Genomic DNA, 19,033 nt, shown 5'->3' with positions numbered 1-19,033 from the left:
TCCTTATATGTTTGCTTATTTGTTTGTTTGTTTACTGCATACAAAAGCACCATCCTTGAAAAATATTAATGAGAATTCTTTGAAGACTAGACTTACTATGTCTTCCAGCAGAGAGAATTTGCATCTAGTTCTTCTTAGCACCTGGAAGCATTAACAGCTTACTCTGAACCACCTCAAATTAAATTAAGAAGCCTGGGGTTCCCTAGACCACCTAGATAATGTAAACCAGGGCTGCAAATCTGCACTAGAAAAGGCAATGGACTCAACTCCCTAAGAAATGTGTTTTCCTTTCTTGCTTTTTCCTTCCCCACCCCCTCTCATTAACTCAAGGGAACTTTATCTTAAGACATTTATGGGTAGAAATGGGAAGTGAGATTTGGGTAAAGTGGATTTAGTTACAGACCTTTACCCAGGGTAATCCAGCCTTTTGAGAGCTGATCTTAACGTGGAGAGAGTCTCCTATTAGAGTCCCCTTGTTGGAAATTCTTTCATTTCTGTAACTCAAGTTCATCAGAAGTGAACTCCAGGTTTGCCCTTGGAGCAAAAACAGCTTTGAGCTCTGCTTACCTCTCTGCTGCATCCCTAACTTGTCAGATGGTCTCAAGACGTTTTTCTATTTCAATTTTATCCAGCTACAACTCCTTATCTGTGGTTTTGCTTTCTGTGGTTTCCATTACCTGTGGTCAACTGTGGGTCAAAAATAGTGGAAAATTCCAGAAATAAACAATTTAAATAGTGCGCCATGCTGAGTAGCATGATGAAATCTCATGCCATCCCACCCCACCCCACCCAAGATACTCAACGATCAACACTGTCTGCTCCTGACATCCAACCATGGACATCATCATGGCTTGATGATCCCAGATCATCCGAAGTAGACGACCCTTCTGATGTATCCACAGAGGCGACAGCAGTCTAGCACTCCATCACAGTGCTGACATCATTCACCTCTCTTCACCTTGTCCCATAGGCTTGTCATCTCACATCGTCACAAGAAGAGGGGTGAGTACAGAACAATAAGATACTTTGAAAGAGACCACATTCAATAGCTTTTATTACAGTACATTGTTATCATTGCTCTACTTTATTATTAGTTACTGTTGTTAATCTCTTACTGTGCCTAATTTATAAGTTAAACTGTATCACAGGTATGTATAGGAAAATACACAGTATATATAGGGTTCAGTACTATCCATGGTTTCAGGCATCTGCTGGAGGTCTTGAAATGTATTCCCCATGATAAGGGAGGGCTGCAGTATTTTATTTGTCACTAGAAGTGTTGATCTAAATAACACAGTCTACAAATTACACTTCTTTCATTTGTTCTTAACAACTTTGACATTTTTATGATATGAAAAAAATTCACAAAATTAGATCATATTTCATAATGTTATAAAATATAAGGACACTTCTTACTGTAAGAGGGACAATATAACTTTCAAAGTATCATAGAATTTCAGAATAAAGTCCAAACTGAGGACAAGAGGTGATTACTGCCTCCGCATTCTGAAGAGACGAACCATGGATCTGCCAGTCACTTTCTTTTAAGCCTTGCTAAGTGACTCTGAGTTCTTTGATCCTTGTCCCTCCCCTTTTTCTAGCTGATATAGGTGAAAGACTGGAGTTTGTTAAGAGGGTCAGGGAGGTATGACTTCTAGGCCTTAGGGAAGAACTTGTGGATTTTCTCCCCTCTACTCATGGGGTAAGAAAAGAAAGCATGCCCCCTTCCAGACCAAGTGACAGAGGCTCCCAGAGAAAGTCTCATAAAAATTGGGGTTCCTGCAAGAAGGCTCCCCAGCAGGATGACACTGAGATGTTCAAGCTCAGGGTGGATACAGATAGGGAACTTGAGACAGCTTACCTGAACCCCCTGGAGGTGAGGGGTCAACCTGAACACAGAGACCAGCGCCTGCTTCTGGCCTCTGGTCAGGCCTTCTCAAACTTTACTGTGCACATGAATTCCCTGGGCATCATTGTAAAAAGCATATTCTGATTCAGTTGGTAGGGGATGGGGCCTTCCCAGCTCTCTAACGAAGTTCCGCCTGGTGCCGGTGCTACTGGTCCCTGGACCATACTTTGGGTAGCCATCGCTGGGGGAATTCTGAAGTGGGGAGGGTGGCTGGAACAACTCTCTACAGCAAGGTGAGCTGAAAGAACAATAGCGTTGGGTAAGAAACCCACACTCCTAGCATTTGGCCAAGATGTATGAGATTGAGCTCAGGCAAAATAGATGTCATAGAAGCAGCAGGCTTGAGCTGGCTTGAAAGTCTCATCCAGGAGGATTGCCGGACAGATTCAGAGGAATACCAGTAGTAAGAGGTCGTGGAATGGCCACTGAGGCGGGAACTGGAGGTCTTAAGAAGTTGTCTCGACAGCACATAGCCTATATAAGAATGGGTTAAGTGTCCAAAAAATCCAAAACACGACCCACAAAACAGCCGGCACCCAGACATCTGCCAGATCGGAGAACCACAAACGACTCTTATTCAACCAATCAATATTGCCCTAGGTTTTTGGTAAGGTGACAAACTGCTTTTATTTTACTTTTTTGTTTGTTTGTTTGTATCAAGTTACCTGTATATGTAGCCATGTAAAAATACAGAATTCTTGTCATGTAGTCAGAAGGGTCTATCCGGTTTCACGCTTTATATGGGAAGGAAAATCAGCACTTAATTTCTGCAGAGGAAACCCTCCAGTAACAGATCCAAAATGTGAGTGCTTTGTTAAAGGAAACAGTTTTGGCTAATTAAGGACTAGGTCGAGAATTAGGAGTGCAAAAGAAGTTTAAAGGTGTTTTCCCCAACGTAAGCTGCCAAAGTCAACATTCTGTAAAGACAGTAACAGTTGGAAATGGGCAAAGATATGAGAAGGCAATCCATGTAAGAGGAAATACAAGTGGCTAAAAAAAACGCATGAGAAGTTCAGCCTCACCAGTAATCAGGGAACTGCAAATGCAAAACCACAAAGTGAGAGCATTTTACACCCTCAGACAAGCAAAACTGCAAAGCTGACAATACTAAGTGTTTGATAAAATGTGAAAATATGAGAACTGTCATACACTGCTAGTGGGAGTGTAAAATGGGACAACCTCTTACAGTTTGGCAAAATCTCGTCAAGGATATGCACACCCTCCTCCGTAGCAATCCCACTTTGGGTGCATCGCAGAGCTGTCAGGCATCTGTATTTTTTGCACATGGACTCTATAAAATAATTCTGAAAAACTCTGCTGCCACTTGCAAATTTTATTTTAAACAGGCGTGTAAATTTTAAAATCATAAATGTAAATAGCTGCAAAAGATGTTCAATTTTGCAAGTAGTATAAATATTGACAGTTCCAAAATAAAACCATGGTGTCATTCTTCTAAATCTATTCAAAAGTGGTATCAGATAACCAATATTATCTATTTTTAAAAATATATAAACCGCTCTTTTTAACATTTGGAAATCTGACCTTTTTTTGAACTTGTATTTTCATTCGACACCATCGCTGACGTTTATCTTAATGTAATATATTTTTATGCTTGTAGGCCCTCCATTAAAGGAGACACTGTGGACCCCGATATTTTGAATTGTCCCTTTTGGAGAACAGTACTTCTTAAGATCCTAGGTGGATAAGAGATCTTTCTTTTGTAAAATGAGTGAAGGAGATGGTAGATGAGGAGGTGGGAACTTGCATGTGGCCCCCAGGTAGGTCAAGTTTAGAATCTTGGTAATCGACTGCTTTCACAACACCCATATTGGGAAAGTCTCCGTGTGCGTGCACGCAGATATACACACGTGCGTGCGTGTGAGTGGATGTATTTGAGTGTGTGTAGGGGGTACTGGTGCAGTGCACACATCTCAATGTGAAGACCAGTCCTCTGGGATGGAGTTTCCCAGCAGGTCTGCATTAAATGGGCATATGGGTTATAGTTTTGCAAGATACTGACCTCTTCAGTCCTCAGGGCGGCCTTGGTTGAGAGGCATGGTGACATCTGGTAGAGTGAGCCAAATGAAAAAGGAAGGGAGGCCCCATGCAGGAGAGACTCTCATTACTATACGTAGGATGACACGCCCATAGATGCTCACAACAGCATTTTTTGCAGTTACAAAAAACTAGACATAAACTGCATGTCCATGAGAGGAAAATGGATGAATGAGTCACCGTATATTCAGCTAACTGAACATTATAGTGGAATTAAAATGAACAAACTCGATCTATACCTCTCAATATGAAGAGATCGTGAAAACCCAGCCCTGAGGCAAAAAGCAGGTTGCAGAAGGATGGCACACAGAGTACAAATATATATGTAACATTTACACACGTAAGTTTTTAAAAGACACAATGGTTGGGTATCAAGCACAGTGACAGAAGACATCAATGGGGTACCAGTGCATCAGGCTGCGTTCTCAGTTCTCTGCAGTCGTCACTCATTTAATCCTCTCCACAACCCCAAGAGGTGTTGGTTAGTATTGACCCCATTTTACAAATGAAGTAACTGATGCAGAGAAACACAGAGATTAGGGGACTTGCCCAAGGTTACACAGCTCTAATAAAGGGTACAAAGGGGTTCTTAATCATTTAATAAATTTTTTATTAATAAGGACTTGAAATAACTATGATAAAATAACAACATAATAAATTAATAGGGGTTTGTTACACTTCACCTTTTCCCACTTTTTTTGAAATATCAAATTTAAAAGCTCTGCTCTCTTCTTTCAGAAGCCTGAACTTGTCTAACAAGATCATTCTAAAACTCTGGTTATGATTTCTTTTTAAGAAAAACGTGTCTTTTTCTCAGTTGTTCTCACCAATGGTAGATAAATAGACTAGCATCCTTTTTTATATTTGCTGTGGTGCAATGGAAATGAGAACATTTTACCCCAGCCTGTGTTAGGCAGCATTGTTGCAAAACGGTATGCCCCACTACAATTCATGTTATCATACTGAAGTGATGGTTTTTATCCAAAAAATCTGTGCTCTGCATGATCCAAATGGATGATTGGGAATTAGGCCAAATTTTCCCTTAATTGATTTTATCTACTAAATCTTTTATTTTTTGCAGATAAGTTAAAAGCCAATGTTTAAAAGCTTACTACGATTAAATTTCTAAGAGCCAAGCAAATAAGCAGTATAAAGGGCAATCTTTGACTATGCACCAGAAACAGTTTCAGGTGTTAATTTTATCTCCACACCTAAAATATATCCTAACATTTCATACAGAGCCACTGATGAGGAAGCTGATGGAGTAACAGGGATGACACTCAACATCCCTCGCTAGAACTGCTCTCTGCAGCTGGAACAGCAGCGGAAGCTGTCTCACAGAAGCACATCTCACAAAGACTAGGATCGGGGGCAACTGGCCAAGCCTTCCTGACAAACCTCAGCTGTTACCTAATTACCCTCATTCATCTTTGCTTTAAAAAGTTAGGGAAGCCCCTCAGTTCTCAGCTCCCATATGGCAGGAGGGAGACCTGGCCCGTCACGTCGATGGGTCTGGTTAACTGCATGCTTTCTGCTGCAGGGGCCTCTCGGGGTGGTAAGTATCTCAACAAGGTAAGATGTGAGCGGCTGTCGCCAACACCAACTTGTCACACTGTCTGAAATTTCTATCAGCGCCCTCTCGGCTTCAGACATTGATCCAAGGAGTTGTTTGCTTCAGTGTAACCATGTGCCCTGTAAGAAGGGGACACTGCCTGTCAGTAATGGATTAGTGTACTTGATTAGCTGTCTGACAGTCAAGGGACAGCAAAAGATGAGAGAAAGGGACCCAAAACAGATACATTTTAATGAGGAGACTATAGAAAGGCACACATTACAGGGCAAGAGCAGTTAGGGCGGTGTATTAGGGTTCTCCAGAGGTACAAAACCAATGTTTTTTTATATATATTATATAGAGATTATTAATATGCAACGTCATATATATGTATCTTTACATACATGTAAGCCAATATGCTATTAAGAGGTATATGTGTATATACATAGATATCTATATATCTGTACATACAGAATTACATATGTATGTGTGTGTGTGTGTGTGTATATACACACACGTATATAAAGAGATGTATTATAAGGAATTGCTCATGTGATTATGGAGGCTAAGAAGTCCCATGATCTTCCTTCTGCAAGCTGGGGACCCAAAAACGCCAGTGATGCATTTCAGTGATGCAGTGATGCACATCCAAAGGCCTGAGAAACCAGAGGGCTGATGGTCCCGGTCCCAGGGCAGGAGAAGACGGATGTCCCAGTTCAAACAGTCAGGCACAGAGTGAACTCTCCCGCCCTGCATCTTTGTGTTCTATCTGGACTCTCTGTGGACTGGATGAAGTCCACCCACACTGGGGAGGGCCATCTGCTTTACTCAACCTATGGCTTCAAATCTCATCCAGAAACACCCTCACAGACACACCCAGAAATAATGTTGAGCCACATCTATGGACACCCCGTGATCCAATCAAACTGCCATATAAAATTAACTGTCACAGGCAGGCTGCGATAGCAATGCATAACCAGGTGAAGCACTGAGGGTCCAGGTACTGAACAGGCAGGACTCCAAGAACAGGGTTAGGAAGCAGGAGTCACAGCGTTTGCTTCCTGCACAAATATCTGGGATTCAACCTTGAACAACTGCTTTACGGGATTTGGTAAAAGAGGAGGTATTTGGAGAAGAGTGAGTCCCTCCCAGAGTTCAGATGCACATTTCTAGGCCCACAAAACCAGTCAGTAGCCAGTGAGAAGCATTCTGTGGAATGGCAGGGAGGATGTAAGGACCTCCAGTGAACAATGTCAGTTTTGTGATTCTTTTTCTCCATGTTGTGTTTGTCCCAACCACATTTACTGAAATGCAATTTTAAGTCCACTGATCCTAATAAGAAAAAAAAAAGAACTTACATTTTTTGTTTTTTTCACTTAGCTTTCCTTGTAATTCATTTTTATTACATTTTTCAAATGCATAGCTCTGTCACAGATCAAAAAACATTCCCTCACCAAAGATGGTCTACAAAGCGCTGCTCTGTACCATATCTTGTGAGCAAATTCAGACAAAACACAGCCCTAATTCTCATGGTCTCGCCTGCTTAACAGTAGAGAGTGCTACTAGATCACCCACTAGACTCTTTAGGTCCACAGTTCTCTGTGTATACAGTTATAGCTCATTTTCCTACAGATGGATTATTCCCTTTGTGAATTATCCATGACAAACTTTCCTATTTACAGCTGACTTTCTGCTGCCTCTCATCATAGCTCCACACCGTCTCTCCCACTGTGAGACTGTGTGGGTTTAAAAAATAAAGAGCATTTTAATAATAGTCCAATCAAAATGTAATTAAGAAAGGTAATGTGGCACCAAAAATAGTGCATAATCCATATCAAAGGTAAATTCTAGATAGTTCTTGCCATCCGCTATTTTGAATTACCACTTCTCTCCTCCACAGAGATTTAAATATTTATATCGATATATTGAAGTAGACGTTTCTTTCTGAAACTCCTTCTTGGTGCCTTATCATAACAGGCATCACATTTTATTATAATCATTTGTGTAACATTCAGAACCTTCCTTGCTAGATATTTGGCTTTATAAGAATGGAGATCATTTCCGTCTTACTCATCACTGGGTTCTAGTTTTTGGATAGTCTCTGACATACTAATAAATATTCATTTGATTGAGTGAGTAAATGGAGGAATGAATGAATTTCTTAGAGGAAGAAGCATGCATTAGTCTTTCATTCCTTTATAGTCTCTTGAATATTATTGTCTATCACCTCCTTTTGGTTCCATAATCTGTGAGCACAGAGTTTATAGTTTGAACAGAATCTAAGATTTCATGTGTGTCTGCCCAGGGAGCCATACTTAGAAGATGTCTTAATTCCTTAACTCAGCTTTTTTAAAAATGCCAAACACCCACATAACTGTTACCTGCAAGTCTACTTCAGATAGTTATCAACCTCTCTCACTTTCTGTTTTGGATTAGCCATCGTAAAATTTGCTTTTACATTTTTACTGATGATCACATCATATCTCTTTTGTTTGTACTGCATAAGCACAATTTGAGTCTTTTTTTTTAATTTATTTAGCCAGCAGGAGCTTAAAAAGCAAACTATTTTAAGTTAAGAAATTACTTTTCTTCTCCAGAGAATGTGTAGACAAAGCAATCTGAAAAAGAGATCCAATTAAAAAACTTCTGTCTCTAGGCACTAGATCCCCAGAGTTGGTTCTCAAAGTCTGCATGTTTCCCATGTAATAACTACAAGGCTTTCCTTTTTGGTTTACACTGCTTAGAGTAAGTAAGGATGACATCACAATATGCATGACTTCCAGTGCTTTCAAAATGCGCTGACCTGCTTAAAGTTTCCAAATGGCTTCTTTGAATGCTGTTAGGGACCATCTGGCTAGCTGGAGATGAACAAGTTTTAACATATGGGCCAAAACACATACATGCTCTGTTTCACTAGTGCAGAAAATTAAGAAAAGGTCTGAGAAACTCATGCATAAGAAGTAGCACCATGAAGTGGAGGGCCTGCCCTCAGCCACACACAGGAGAGCCTAATTCCAGCTCCTTCCTACCCACTCACTGCACGTGTCACTAGATCACACCATCTCCTGGATTTCCTCACCTGAAGACTAAGAAGAGTGCCAAATCAACCGTGGCTTTCTTCCTTCTCCTTCCCTCTCTCCTTTTTTTCCCCCTTTCTATTAAGAAATATTTATCAATGTTTTATAGTTCTCAGCTTATAGGTAGGTCTTTTTTCACCTCCTTGGTTAGGTTTATGCCCAAGCATTTTTTTTTTATGTGATTTTAAACAGGATTGCTTTTTTACTCTTTCTGATATTTTATTGTTGGTGTAAAGAAATGCAACAGATTTTTGTATATTAATCTTGTATCTAGCCACCTTGCTGAATTCATTTATTAATTCTAATAGTTTTTGTGTGGAGTCCTTAGGGATTTCTATATAGAGTATCATCCTGTATAATGACATTTTTACCTCTTCCCTTCCAATCTGTCCTGTGTCTGATTTCTGTGTTGAATAGAAGTGGTGAGAGTGGGCATCCTTGCCTTGTTCCAGAATTTAGCAGAAAGGCTTTCAGCTTTTCACTGCTGAGTATTATGTTGGCTGTGGGTCTATCATAAATACTTTCATTATGCTGAGATATGTTCCTTCCGCATCCATTTTGATGAGAGTTTTTGTCATGAAAGAATGTTGAATTTTATCAAATTCTTTTTCTGCATTCATTGAGATGATCACATGGTTTTTGTCCTTTCTTTTGTTACTGTGGTGAATTGATTTGCAGATGTTGAACCATCCTAGTGACCCTGGAATAAATCCAACTTGATCATGGACTATGATTCTTTTTATATATTTTTGGATTCGGTTTGCTAAAATTCTGTTGAGGATTTTTGTAGCTATATTCATCAAATTACAGATACCTGTAATTTTCTGTTTTGGTAATGTCTTACTCTGGTTTTGGTATCAGGGTTATGATGGCTTCATAGAATAACTCTGGGAGTGTTCCTTCCTCTTTTAATCTTTTGGAATAGTTTGAGAATGATAGGTATAAGTTCTTTCATTGAAAAAGGAAACACTGATAAAGGAAACTGAAGATGATTCAGAGAAATGGAGGACACCCCATGGTTTTGGATTAGAAGAATTAATATTGTTAAAATGGCCATACTGCCCAAAGCAATCTACAGATTTAAGGCGATCCCTGTCAAAATACTCATGACATTTTACACAGAGCTAGAACAAATAATCCGAAAATTTATATAGAACCAGAAAAGATCCAGAATTGCTCAATAAATCATGAAGAAAAGAAACAAAACTGGAGGCATAATCCTCCCAGACTTCAGAGAATACTGCAAAGCACAGTTATCAAAGCAGTGTAGTACTGGCACACAGACACACACACACACACCCAGACATACACAGTAACAGAACAGAATTAAAGCCCAGAAATAAACCCACACACCTACAGTCAATTAATCTTCAACAAAGAAGGCAAAATATACAATGGAGAAGAGGATCTCTTCAGCAACTGGTGTTAGGGAAGCTGGGCAGCTGCATGTAAGTCAGTGAAGCTAGAACACTCCCTCACACCTTACACAAAAATAAACTCAAAATGGTTTAAAGACCTAAATAAAAGACATGATACCATACACTCCTAGAAGAGAGCATAGGCAAAATACTCTCGAACATAAATCATAGCAATATTTTCTTAGATCAGTCTTCCAAGGCAAAAGAAATAAAAGACAAAAGTAAATAAATAGGACCTAATCAAACTTAAAAGCTTTTGCACAGCAAAGGAGACCATCAACAAAAAGAAAATACAACCTACAGAATGAGAGAAAATATTTCCAAATGATGCAACCAACAAGGGGTTAATTTTCAAAATATGCTAACAATTCATACAACTCAATATCAAAAAAAAAAAAAAAAAAAAAGACCCAAAACAACCCAATAAAAAAAATGGGCAGAAGACCTAAATAGACACTTCTCCAAAGACATATAGATGGCCAACAGGCACATGAAAAGATGCTCAATATTGCTAATAATTAGAAAAATTCAAATCAAAACCATAGTAAGGGATCACCACACACAGGTCAGAATGGCCATCATCAAAAAGCCTATAAATAATAAATGCTAGAGAGGGTGTGTAAAAAAGGAAACCCTCTGACATTGTTGGTGGGAATGTAAATTGGTACAACCACTATGGAGAACTCAAAAAACTGAAAATAGACTTACCATATGATCCAGCAATCTCACTCCTGGGCATATATCTGGAAAAGACAGAAACTCTAATTTGAAAAGATACAAGCATCCCAACGTTCACAGTAGCACCATTTACAATAACCAAGACATGGAAGCAACCTAAGTGTCCATCAACAGATGACTGGATAAAGACGTTGTGACTACACACACACCCACACACACACACACACACACACACACACACACACACACACATGTATACACACACACAGCCATGAATATTACTCAGACATAAAAAAGAATGAAATATTGCCATTTGCAGCAACATGGATAGACCCAGAGAATATCACTAAGTGAAGTCAGAGAGAAACAAATATCATATAGTATCACTTATATGTGGAACCTAAAAAATAATACAAATGAATCTACTTACAAAATAGAAACAGACTCACAGACACAGAAAACAGACTTATGGTTACCAAAGGGGAAAAGGATGGGAGAGCGGGATAAATCAGGAGTACAGGATTAACGGATAAACACTATGTATAAAATAATAAGCAACAAGGACTTACTGTATAACACAGGGAATACAGGATTAACGGATAAACACTATGTATAAAATAATAAGCAACAAGGACTTACTGTATAACACAGGGAATAATACTCACCTTATTATTATCTTGTAATAACCTATAATGGGAAAAATCTGAAAAAAAATAACTGAATCACAATATTGTAAATCAATTAAACTTCAATAAAAAAAGAAATATTTACTATTTTCCTACCATATATGTTCCAAGCATGGTGCTTGGTGCTGGACATACTGATGAAAAAAACAGACACAGTCCATGCCCTTGAAGAACTACTGAACAATGATGAAGACATACATTGAAGAAATAACTGAGAACAGGAAGAAGATTCCAGACAGAGAGGGGAAGCATGCGTGAAGGTACTCACACGGGGAGGAGTATGGACTGTTTAAAAAATGCAGGATTTGCAAATATTTCTATCCATTAAATTGAGTACTCAGGTCACAATCAAAATGCTGAAAGGAAAATTCCCATCACCTCCACATGCAATTCACACGTTATTATGTTAGCATAAAATATTTGAAAAGTTGCCTGAATTTTCTACTCGGATTGTTAAGCTTATCATGCCTGTTATCAATGAATCTGAAAAAACTGCATGAAAATATGATCATCAGAAACATATACACGCATCTCAAGCATAGGAGGACACCATGGTAGATGCTTTAAGAAGGTATGAAACAGTTTCCAGAAACCTAGGAACTCTGTAAGTGTCTTGTTTAATATTTACAAAATAAAACTCAACATGAAGGCAACAGTCACAAAGGTATCTCTTACAAGTACGTTATTTCTCCAGCACCATTTCCCAATACTCAGCCTTACCAGAAGATGACAGCTGATACCCTAGAGCAAGGAGATTAGTCATAACAGTCATTCTTGCCCAATTGTCATAAAACATACGTAAAATGTTTACTTCAGTGATTTTTCCCAATTCCTAGTTAGCACACAAGCCGCAACTTTGGCACAAACTATATTGTAGGTGAAATAGTATAAATGGTTTGATATTTTTCTCATACTCTCTCAATTTCTATCTTTTCCTTTCCTTTGGCTGTCATACATGGAAAGCACAGTGTCCTGTGTCCAGCCCCTGTAGCCAGAATGAAGCAGAGAGTTCAATTATCAGGCGTTCACATCAGGTGGGATAAAGAGCCAATTTGAATAACTAAAATCCTAATAAAAAAATTAAACACATGTGAAAGTCTAAATCAATCCAATTAACTATAACAACCCATCATATTATACTACAGGAAAGAAACATGGCGCTCCCTACCAACCACTATACTATATGGTGACAATCTGAGAAATGTCTGCCTTCTATCTGATGGCAAACTCCTTAAAAGTAAGGACTTGCTTTACCCATCCTGGTTCCCTCGATGTCCATCCACAGTGCTGAATGTAGCAGGAGCCCAATAAACGTTCATTAATCAAGTCAAGGAATGAATGCTCATTCTTTAAAAAAAGAAAGGTACAGAATGAATGAATCCTCACAGTGAAATGCAATTAATTACAGAACTGTCCTAACTACCTGTTAGGACTGTAGCAAATCTATAAAGTTTGCCCTTCTGCTCTTCTACATAGAGTGACATTTATAACATCAGACTTTCATTTAGAAGTCATTACTGAAGTTTCTTTATTACAGCTACAAATAAACTTTATTCGATGTAATGTAATAAAACATTTTCAAATTTAACAACATGTATCTGACCAGAATGCATCATTTAAATTATGAATGTAAGTATATACAGTCATGTGAGCAAATCTGCGGTTCAGGAATTTGTACAAGCTTTGTCTGGAAGGATGGCGTCCACCCTCCCCCCCCCCTTTTTTTCAGAAAGGCAGATCTTTCTCTGTGTATGGTAAGAAGCAATGTCAGTGAAAGTTGGAAGAAATCCATCATCCATGTTGAAATTTCACATGATCCTATGAGAGAACAGCTGCATATATTGTAGGAAAATAATATTCTCTTTCAGTTCTCTTTTATCAAATGAAGGTTTGCATTCATTTTTCCCCCCCTTAGAGGTTCTCTCCTCTGATCTATGTCTTTCTGTCTCCTTAGCTCATACATCTTACATAGAACCATTAAAAAAAACACTATCTACAAAGGGACCTTTTCCAATTCCTTACCTGCCTTTAATGCCTACCACTTCTGAGAGGGATAGGGGAGAACAGAACTGGCCAGGCACACATTTGATTTAAGACACAGAGAACACAAGAACAAATCCTCTGGGAGGAACAGAATCCTCTGGAATGTTCCCAACATTGGCCCAGGTGACCTCCAATTCACACAATTCCATTCAATACAACACTGCTCAGCAAGAATTAACAGGTGGCTATTCCATCCTCAGAAGCATCACAGCCCTTCATGGAAACCCCATTATTCCCACACCTCCCCCCCCAACAAAATTCACAGTTAGGGACCAGCCCATGCACCCAGGTGTCAATGACAATCAAAAGTTTAGTGCCAACAATCATGTTAATACATAATGCGGTGAGGTAGCCCTCACTCTCCATTCTGGGAAAACTCCCTCACCTCTCGCGGACCCCTCCAGCCCCCCACAAGAAGAGTGAGTGCAGGAAAAAGCTTTATTCAGGTTTTATGATTCTCTCCATCCTGAGATCTGTTCCTGAGATACACCGTAACAAGAAGCGAGTTAACAAGGAAAGTACATTGGTGGGGGAGTCACAGGGACCCTGCGGAAAAGCCAAACTGACAGAAGCTTTAAACAGACATGGCTCTGGGAGATCACTTGTATTTGCTGATGATGGGGTTCTGCTTTCTAACGTGGACATGCAATGTGTTCAGCACTAGGCTTACCGCAGTTTGCTTGGGAAAACACCCTTCTGTCCTATGACAAAACACATCTGTCTCATGAATGATTCCTGAATATTCACCCCAAGGCCCAGACTCGGAAGCATGGGAAGTCGCATGGGAAATTTCTTCCACTTGCACAGAACTTGGACTTGGACAGAAGCAAAGCCCCAGAAACTGTTTCCTTTCTGGAACTCAGTTCTGTGCGTGTGCTTACTGCTGAGCTCATTGGACCATCGGAAACGGAGAACTATTTTCATGTGCACACAGCAGCACTGATCCATAGAAGAAAAGGAGAGGTCACCGTCTCCCTTGTAATATACTTTGTACAGCTGAAAAACTTTGCTGGTCATATGTTAGCCATCCCAAAAAAGGCCGGAAGCAGCATTCCGTTCCGACGTCTCGGCAAATGACTTTGTTCTGTTTCCACCTCTGTCTTGCCCTTGTTTATTTCATCTCTTTTATTTCACTTTTGTTCATGATTCATGACTTTTTTTTCTACAGTACTCAGAATTCTGTCTAGAGAGAGAGAGAAAGAGAGAGGAGGCAAGAAAATGATTTAGCAGAATTGTAAATGTGACTTTTCATTTTACGGTGGGTGGATTTAATTTTCACAGCATTCAGTAATTTGAATTATTTGTGGTTTCTAAGGGGTTACAAGCATCTCTAAGGGGAAAGAAAAGGTGCTACGGCTCTTTTCATCAGTTTCATAACTTCGACAGTTGCCAGGGCCTTAATATATTTGCAAATCAGCCCCAGAGAACCCATTTAGAAATTCACTTTTATAATACAGCTGTAGCCCCAAACGGCTCTACCCACAATAATCCTTGCATATACATACTACTGCACTCGCCGTACTCAAGAAGAATAATGATGACTACAATGAGAAGTGTTCTCTCCTTCAAACCGAGGAGGGTGCATTACAGGAAGCCACGCCCCCTCACTGCTTTCCTCCCAGATTCACAGAAGTGACATGAGTCAGAGAACTCTTGGCCAGTGGCTGAGGAAGAGCCTCTTTCTTCTTGGTGCAGAGCCACACTCCCTCTAGATACACACTCCCCTCACCGTAGCTTCACAGGACTCACCAAATGACATCCGTGTGCTGGAGAGCTAGGTCTATGAGGGTCCTGGCACTGCGCCCCCTGCCTCTGCCTGCCCAACCCACTCAAAGTGCCCCTCCCTCTTGGCTGCCAAGATGTGACACATGGGTTTTCCTGGTGACAGGACTGGTTTCTCCATCAGAGACCATCTCTCGCTTGGTTCCTCACCTCACACAATGGTGCCCGAGGAGAAGCGCCGTGCTCCTGCTCAGACCCACAACTCCAGGCTGGGGGCAGCTGGGAGCACTGGAAAGAGGCTGTGTCCCCAGTGGTGCTCCATACTTGTCCCCAGCCTGGGGCCTCTGCCTCTTCTCCCCGAGGAGGAGAGACTGCACTTCCTCTGCCACTCACAATGGTTCAAAAACTTTACTGACCCCCTCCAGGCTCAAAGCACTATCTCTGAAGTCTCCATTTCCTCACCACCTGCCTAGTCAACTTCCAAACATCCAGACATCCTTGGTCTCTTTACCAGTCTCAATGCTACCCTCCTAGTGCGGGCCCTCCAGACAGGAGACCTCACTTTCACACTGGTCTCCTACCCATCTCCCTTCTCCTACTGTGAACCCCAATTTATGCTGCAGTCCTGGTCTCACTCCAGGTCAAAAGCCTTCATCTCTCCCCCTACTCATATTGCCCATGTGGCCCGTCCATCTGACCTTAATCTACCCAGCTTCCAGGTCCTGCTGAAGACATGCCCCAGGTTCTTTATCCACCTCTCTCCATGTCTATGTCCCTCTGTCCATACTGTTCCCCCTGCCTTGAGTAGCCCTAAACCCACACCAACCCCTGCCATCCCTTTCTTTTTAAATTGAAGTATATTCAGTTTACAACATTGTGTCAATTTCTGGTGTACAACATAATAGTTCAGTCATACATATACACATATATATTCGTTGTCATACTTTTTCATTATAGGTTACTAAAAGATATTAAGTTTAGCTCCCTGTGCTGTACAGTATAAGCTTGCTGTTCTTCTATTTTATATATAGTAGTTAGTATCTGCAAATCTCAACTCCTACTCTTCGTTCAAGACCCATCCCAAATATCACCTCCTTCATGATTTCCACCATGGGTATTTCCTTCCTAAGACGTTCCCCCCAAGGCTTATTTTTCTTGTAGACATGTCTGTACTGCTTCATTTTCTTTTGTGCTATGTGTACTTACTGTCTACTAAGAAAACAAACAAAAATATTAGAAAAAGTAAGGGAGGTCAATAGCCTGCCTTTCTTACTTGAAAGAGACATTGCAAAGTTAAAGCATAGGCAACTATAAAGCATGAAGTGAACAAGCTATAATTAGTACTAATTGATGATTTGATAAAAATAAAGTGCTGAATTCCAGCTAGTCAATGATGAGGAAAATACTACTCTGCGGGAAGAAAAGCTATGGAATAGCTAACTTTTTGTTTGTCTCTGTCTTTAAGACAACATCCCACCACAGATACCCAGTGTTTCAGGGACCCTGTTGCTCCTTCCTAATTTCCACCGAGACCCATTTCATCTTATTTTTTTTAATGAAAGATTTCAGTAAAGAAAAGGGAAAATCACCCTGAACTCCAAAGTGTCAGTATAAAACCATGGCACAGCATATTGATGGAATTCAAGGCAGGAACTCAAGGTTGCTCTGCTACAATTCACCACTGCCATCGACAGGGATTACAAGAGGCTCATTGAAGAGGAGAAGGGAGAGGGAAAGGCAGAGCTACTTCAAAACGATTTCACGAAATTCTTTTGTATAGAAGTATTTTAGAAACAGCTTTTCAATATTATTCACAGTAATGGTGTCAAAGAACAAGTCATCCAAATGTGACATTTACAAGCCATTTATGGTGATTCAAAGCAAATCCATAAATAAAATCATCAAATTAAAAAAAAAAAGCCCTTGCTTCTATCACATTATCATATTTGGTTTTCTGTTATCACTGTTTGAATACTTGTGAAAAGGTGACAAAGACTGTAGTTTAGAGTACTGAATTAAAATGACCAGTGAAGTACTCATAGCATTTTCCCTCTGTTCACTCCCTACCCCAGGAGGACTCCTGAGTGCCTGCTGGACTCCTGAGCCTCTTACGCTGATCAAGAAGATGGGGGAAAAATTGACTAAGTTTTGAAAGTAGCAATACACAATCTAGTAGACTGTTTATACAGGAAAGGAAGAATATTGCGTAGGAGAAAAAAATAGAGCCAAGAAGGTGGAATTAGGGGTGAAAGTTAAAGAGATTAGAACTCAAGAAGCCAGAGGAAGAGAAAAGGGCTGGAGTCTCTGGACTGGCCCAAGAAGTGTGATTGCTAGAGAGACAGCAAAGGGGGACAAATGGTTCTAAGAAGGTTTGCTGTGGGCGATGGATTCAATGCCACATCCTTCTTCCAGAGATTCCACGAGAATTATAATTGCTTTGGGTGATCCAACTGGTGTTTACCTGAGTGCCACTCTGCAGAGTGTGGACCATGTCGGGTATTCTGGTTACTAGTCTTTTCCTAGCCACCACCACGTGTACCGCCACCCCGGATCACTTGACTATGAATTTCTAGAGGCAAGGATTGTCACTTCTCTTTTCATCCCCTGCCATGCCTGGCACCATGCCTGGTACACAACAGGCCCTCAAATGTTTCTGGAGAAAACAAGCCAACCAAGAGAAGCCTTACTTCCAGCCTCTACCTTCTGATTCATTCCACACGATGCCACCAAATCGGTCTTTGTCACTTTGGTGATTCCATTCACCTACTTGCAGAGATTCAGGCAATGGCTTACTTCTGTCCAAACTAGGGTTTCTCAACTTGTCTATACTAAAATCCCAAATTCCTGGGACTGGAATGGAAGATTCTTCATAACGTAATCTCATTTGACCTTTCCATTATGATCTCCAAATCTTCCCCATAACCATGCTTAGCTCCAAGCAGACCGTCCTCTGCATAAGGTCCCACAGTGGTGCCCCCATATAAAATGTCTCCTTCATGTGGAATGCCATCTCTAATCTCCTTTAGTTATAAATGCTTTGACCTTCATAGACATATGCAAGCCCATATCCTTCAGGAAGTCTTCCCTGGTCAGGGTTAGGGTAAGTGCTGAGTTATTTTCCTCTCCTTTGAATCCTACAGCTTTTCCTGTCTTCACCTTTCCTTTGTTCTCAACACAAAGAGAATGAATGAGTGTGTGTGTTTATGTATGGTCTGTACACTAGGAATGTGTGCATTAAGACAGGAGAGACAGCATGAGTTTTCTGTGTCCTCCTCAATGAATGACACAATTATAAACAAGAATTTTAAAAGGAGTCCTCCCACACAGAATGCAAAAGAAAGCTGCCTGGTATAGAATTTTTAAAAAAGCAGCTATTCCAATTCTCTAATTAGAAATTTCCTAAAGTTAATGAATATTTAGGCCAATCATCCCAAATGATTTTAACATTCGATAATTATACATAAAATTGATAATTATAAATTCAGAGAGCGATAGAATAAGGAGGCAGTCATTTTCTGAGAACAGGGGACAGTAAACTATGACCTGTGGGCCAAATCCAGCTGGCTACCTGGTTTTGTAAATAAAGTTTTATTGGTACACCACCATACTCCTTTGGTTACTTGTGTCTAGGGCTACTTTCTCACTACAAAGGTAGAAACAAGTGGTTTCAATGGAGGCCTGTGGCTAGAAAAGCCTGAAATATTTACTATCTGGCCTTTCACAGTGAAGTCTGCTGTGTTAGGTTAACAGGAAAATAATACCCAAGATTCCACACTAGTTAGAGACACACAGGCAAATATCCCCAGATGTCATGTTAGCTAATTTACTTTTATAAAAGGCTCAGCAGTGTAGAAGTTAAAAGATATATCTGAACACAGATTTCCTGGGTTCAA

At 40.2% G+C, this 19,033-nt stretch overlaps 1 protein-coding gene across 7 annotated transcripts in view; it reads right to left on the bottom strand.

The window, feature by feature from the left end:
* The window catches only part of HTR7 (5-hydroxytryptamine receptor 7), a 111,150-nt gene that overhangs the window by 20,234 nt on the left and 71,883 nt on the right, over positions 1-19,033 (bottom strand). For 4 of the 7 annotated variants that reach the window (XM_074373978.1, XM_045507463.2, XM_045507462.2 and 1 more), the window contains exons 3-4: positions 11,355-14,597; positions 10,720-10,754 (exon numbers count right to left, since the gene is read on the bottom strand). In XM_074373978.1, the coding sequence (XP_074230079.1) occupies positions 14,549-14,597 (49 nt within the window). In that variant the 3' untranslated portion in view covers positions 10,720-10,754; positions 11,355-14,548. Of the gene's footprint in view, positions 1-10,719; positions 10,755-11,354; positions 14,602-19,033 lie in introns of all 7 variants that reach the window. The other 3 variants (XM_074373979.1, XM_010971231.3, XM_010971230.3) reach the window with 1 other exon arrangement.

The sequence above is a fragment of the Camelus bactrianus genome, chromosome 11 (assembly GCF_048773025.1).
Source record: "Camelus bactrianus isolate YW-2024 breed Bactrian camel chromosome 11, ASM4877302v1, whole genome shotgun sequence".
Taxonomy (NCBI): Eukaryota; Metazoa; Chordata; class Mammalia; order Artiodactyla; family Camelidae; genus Camelus; species Camelus bactrianus.
Note: the sequence above shows the minus strand (reverse complement) of the source record. Positions and strands in the feature narration are given on the sequence as shown.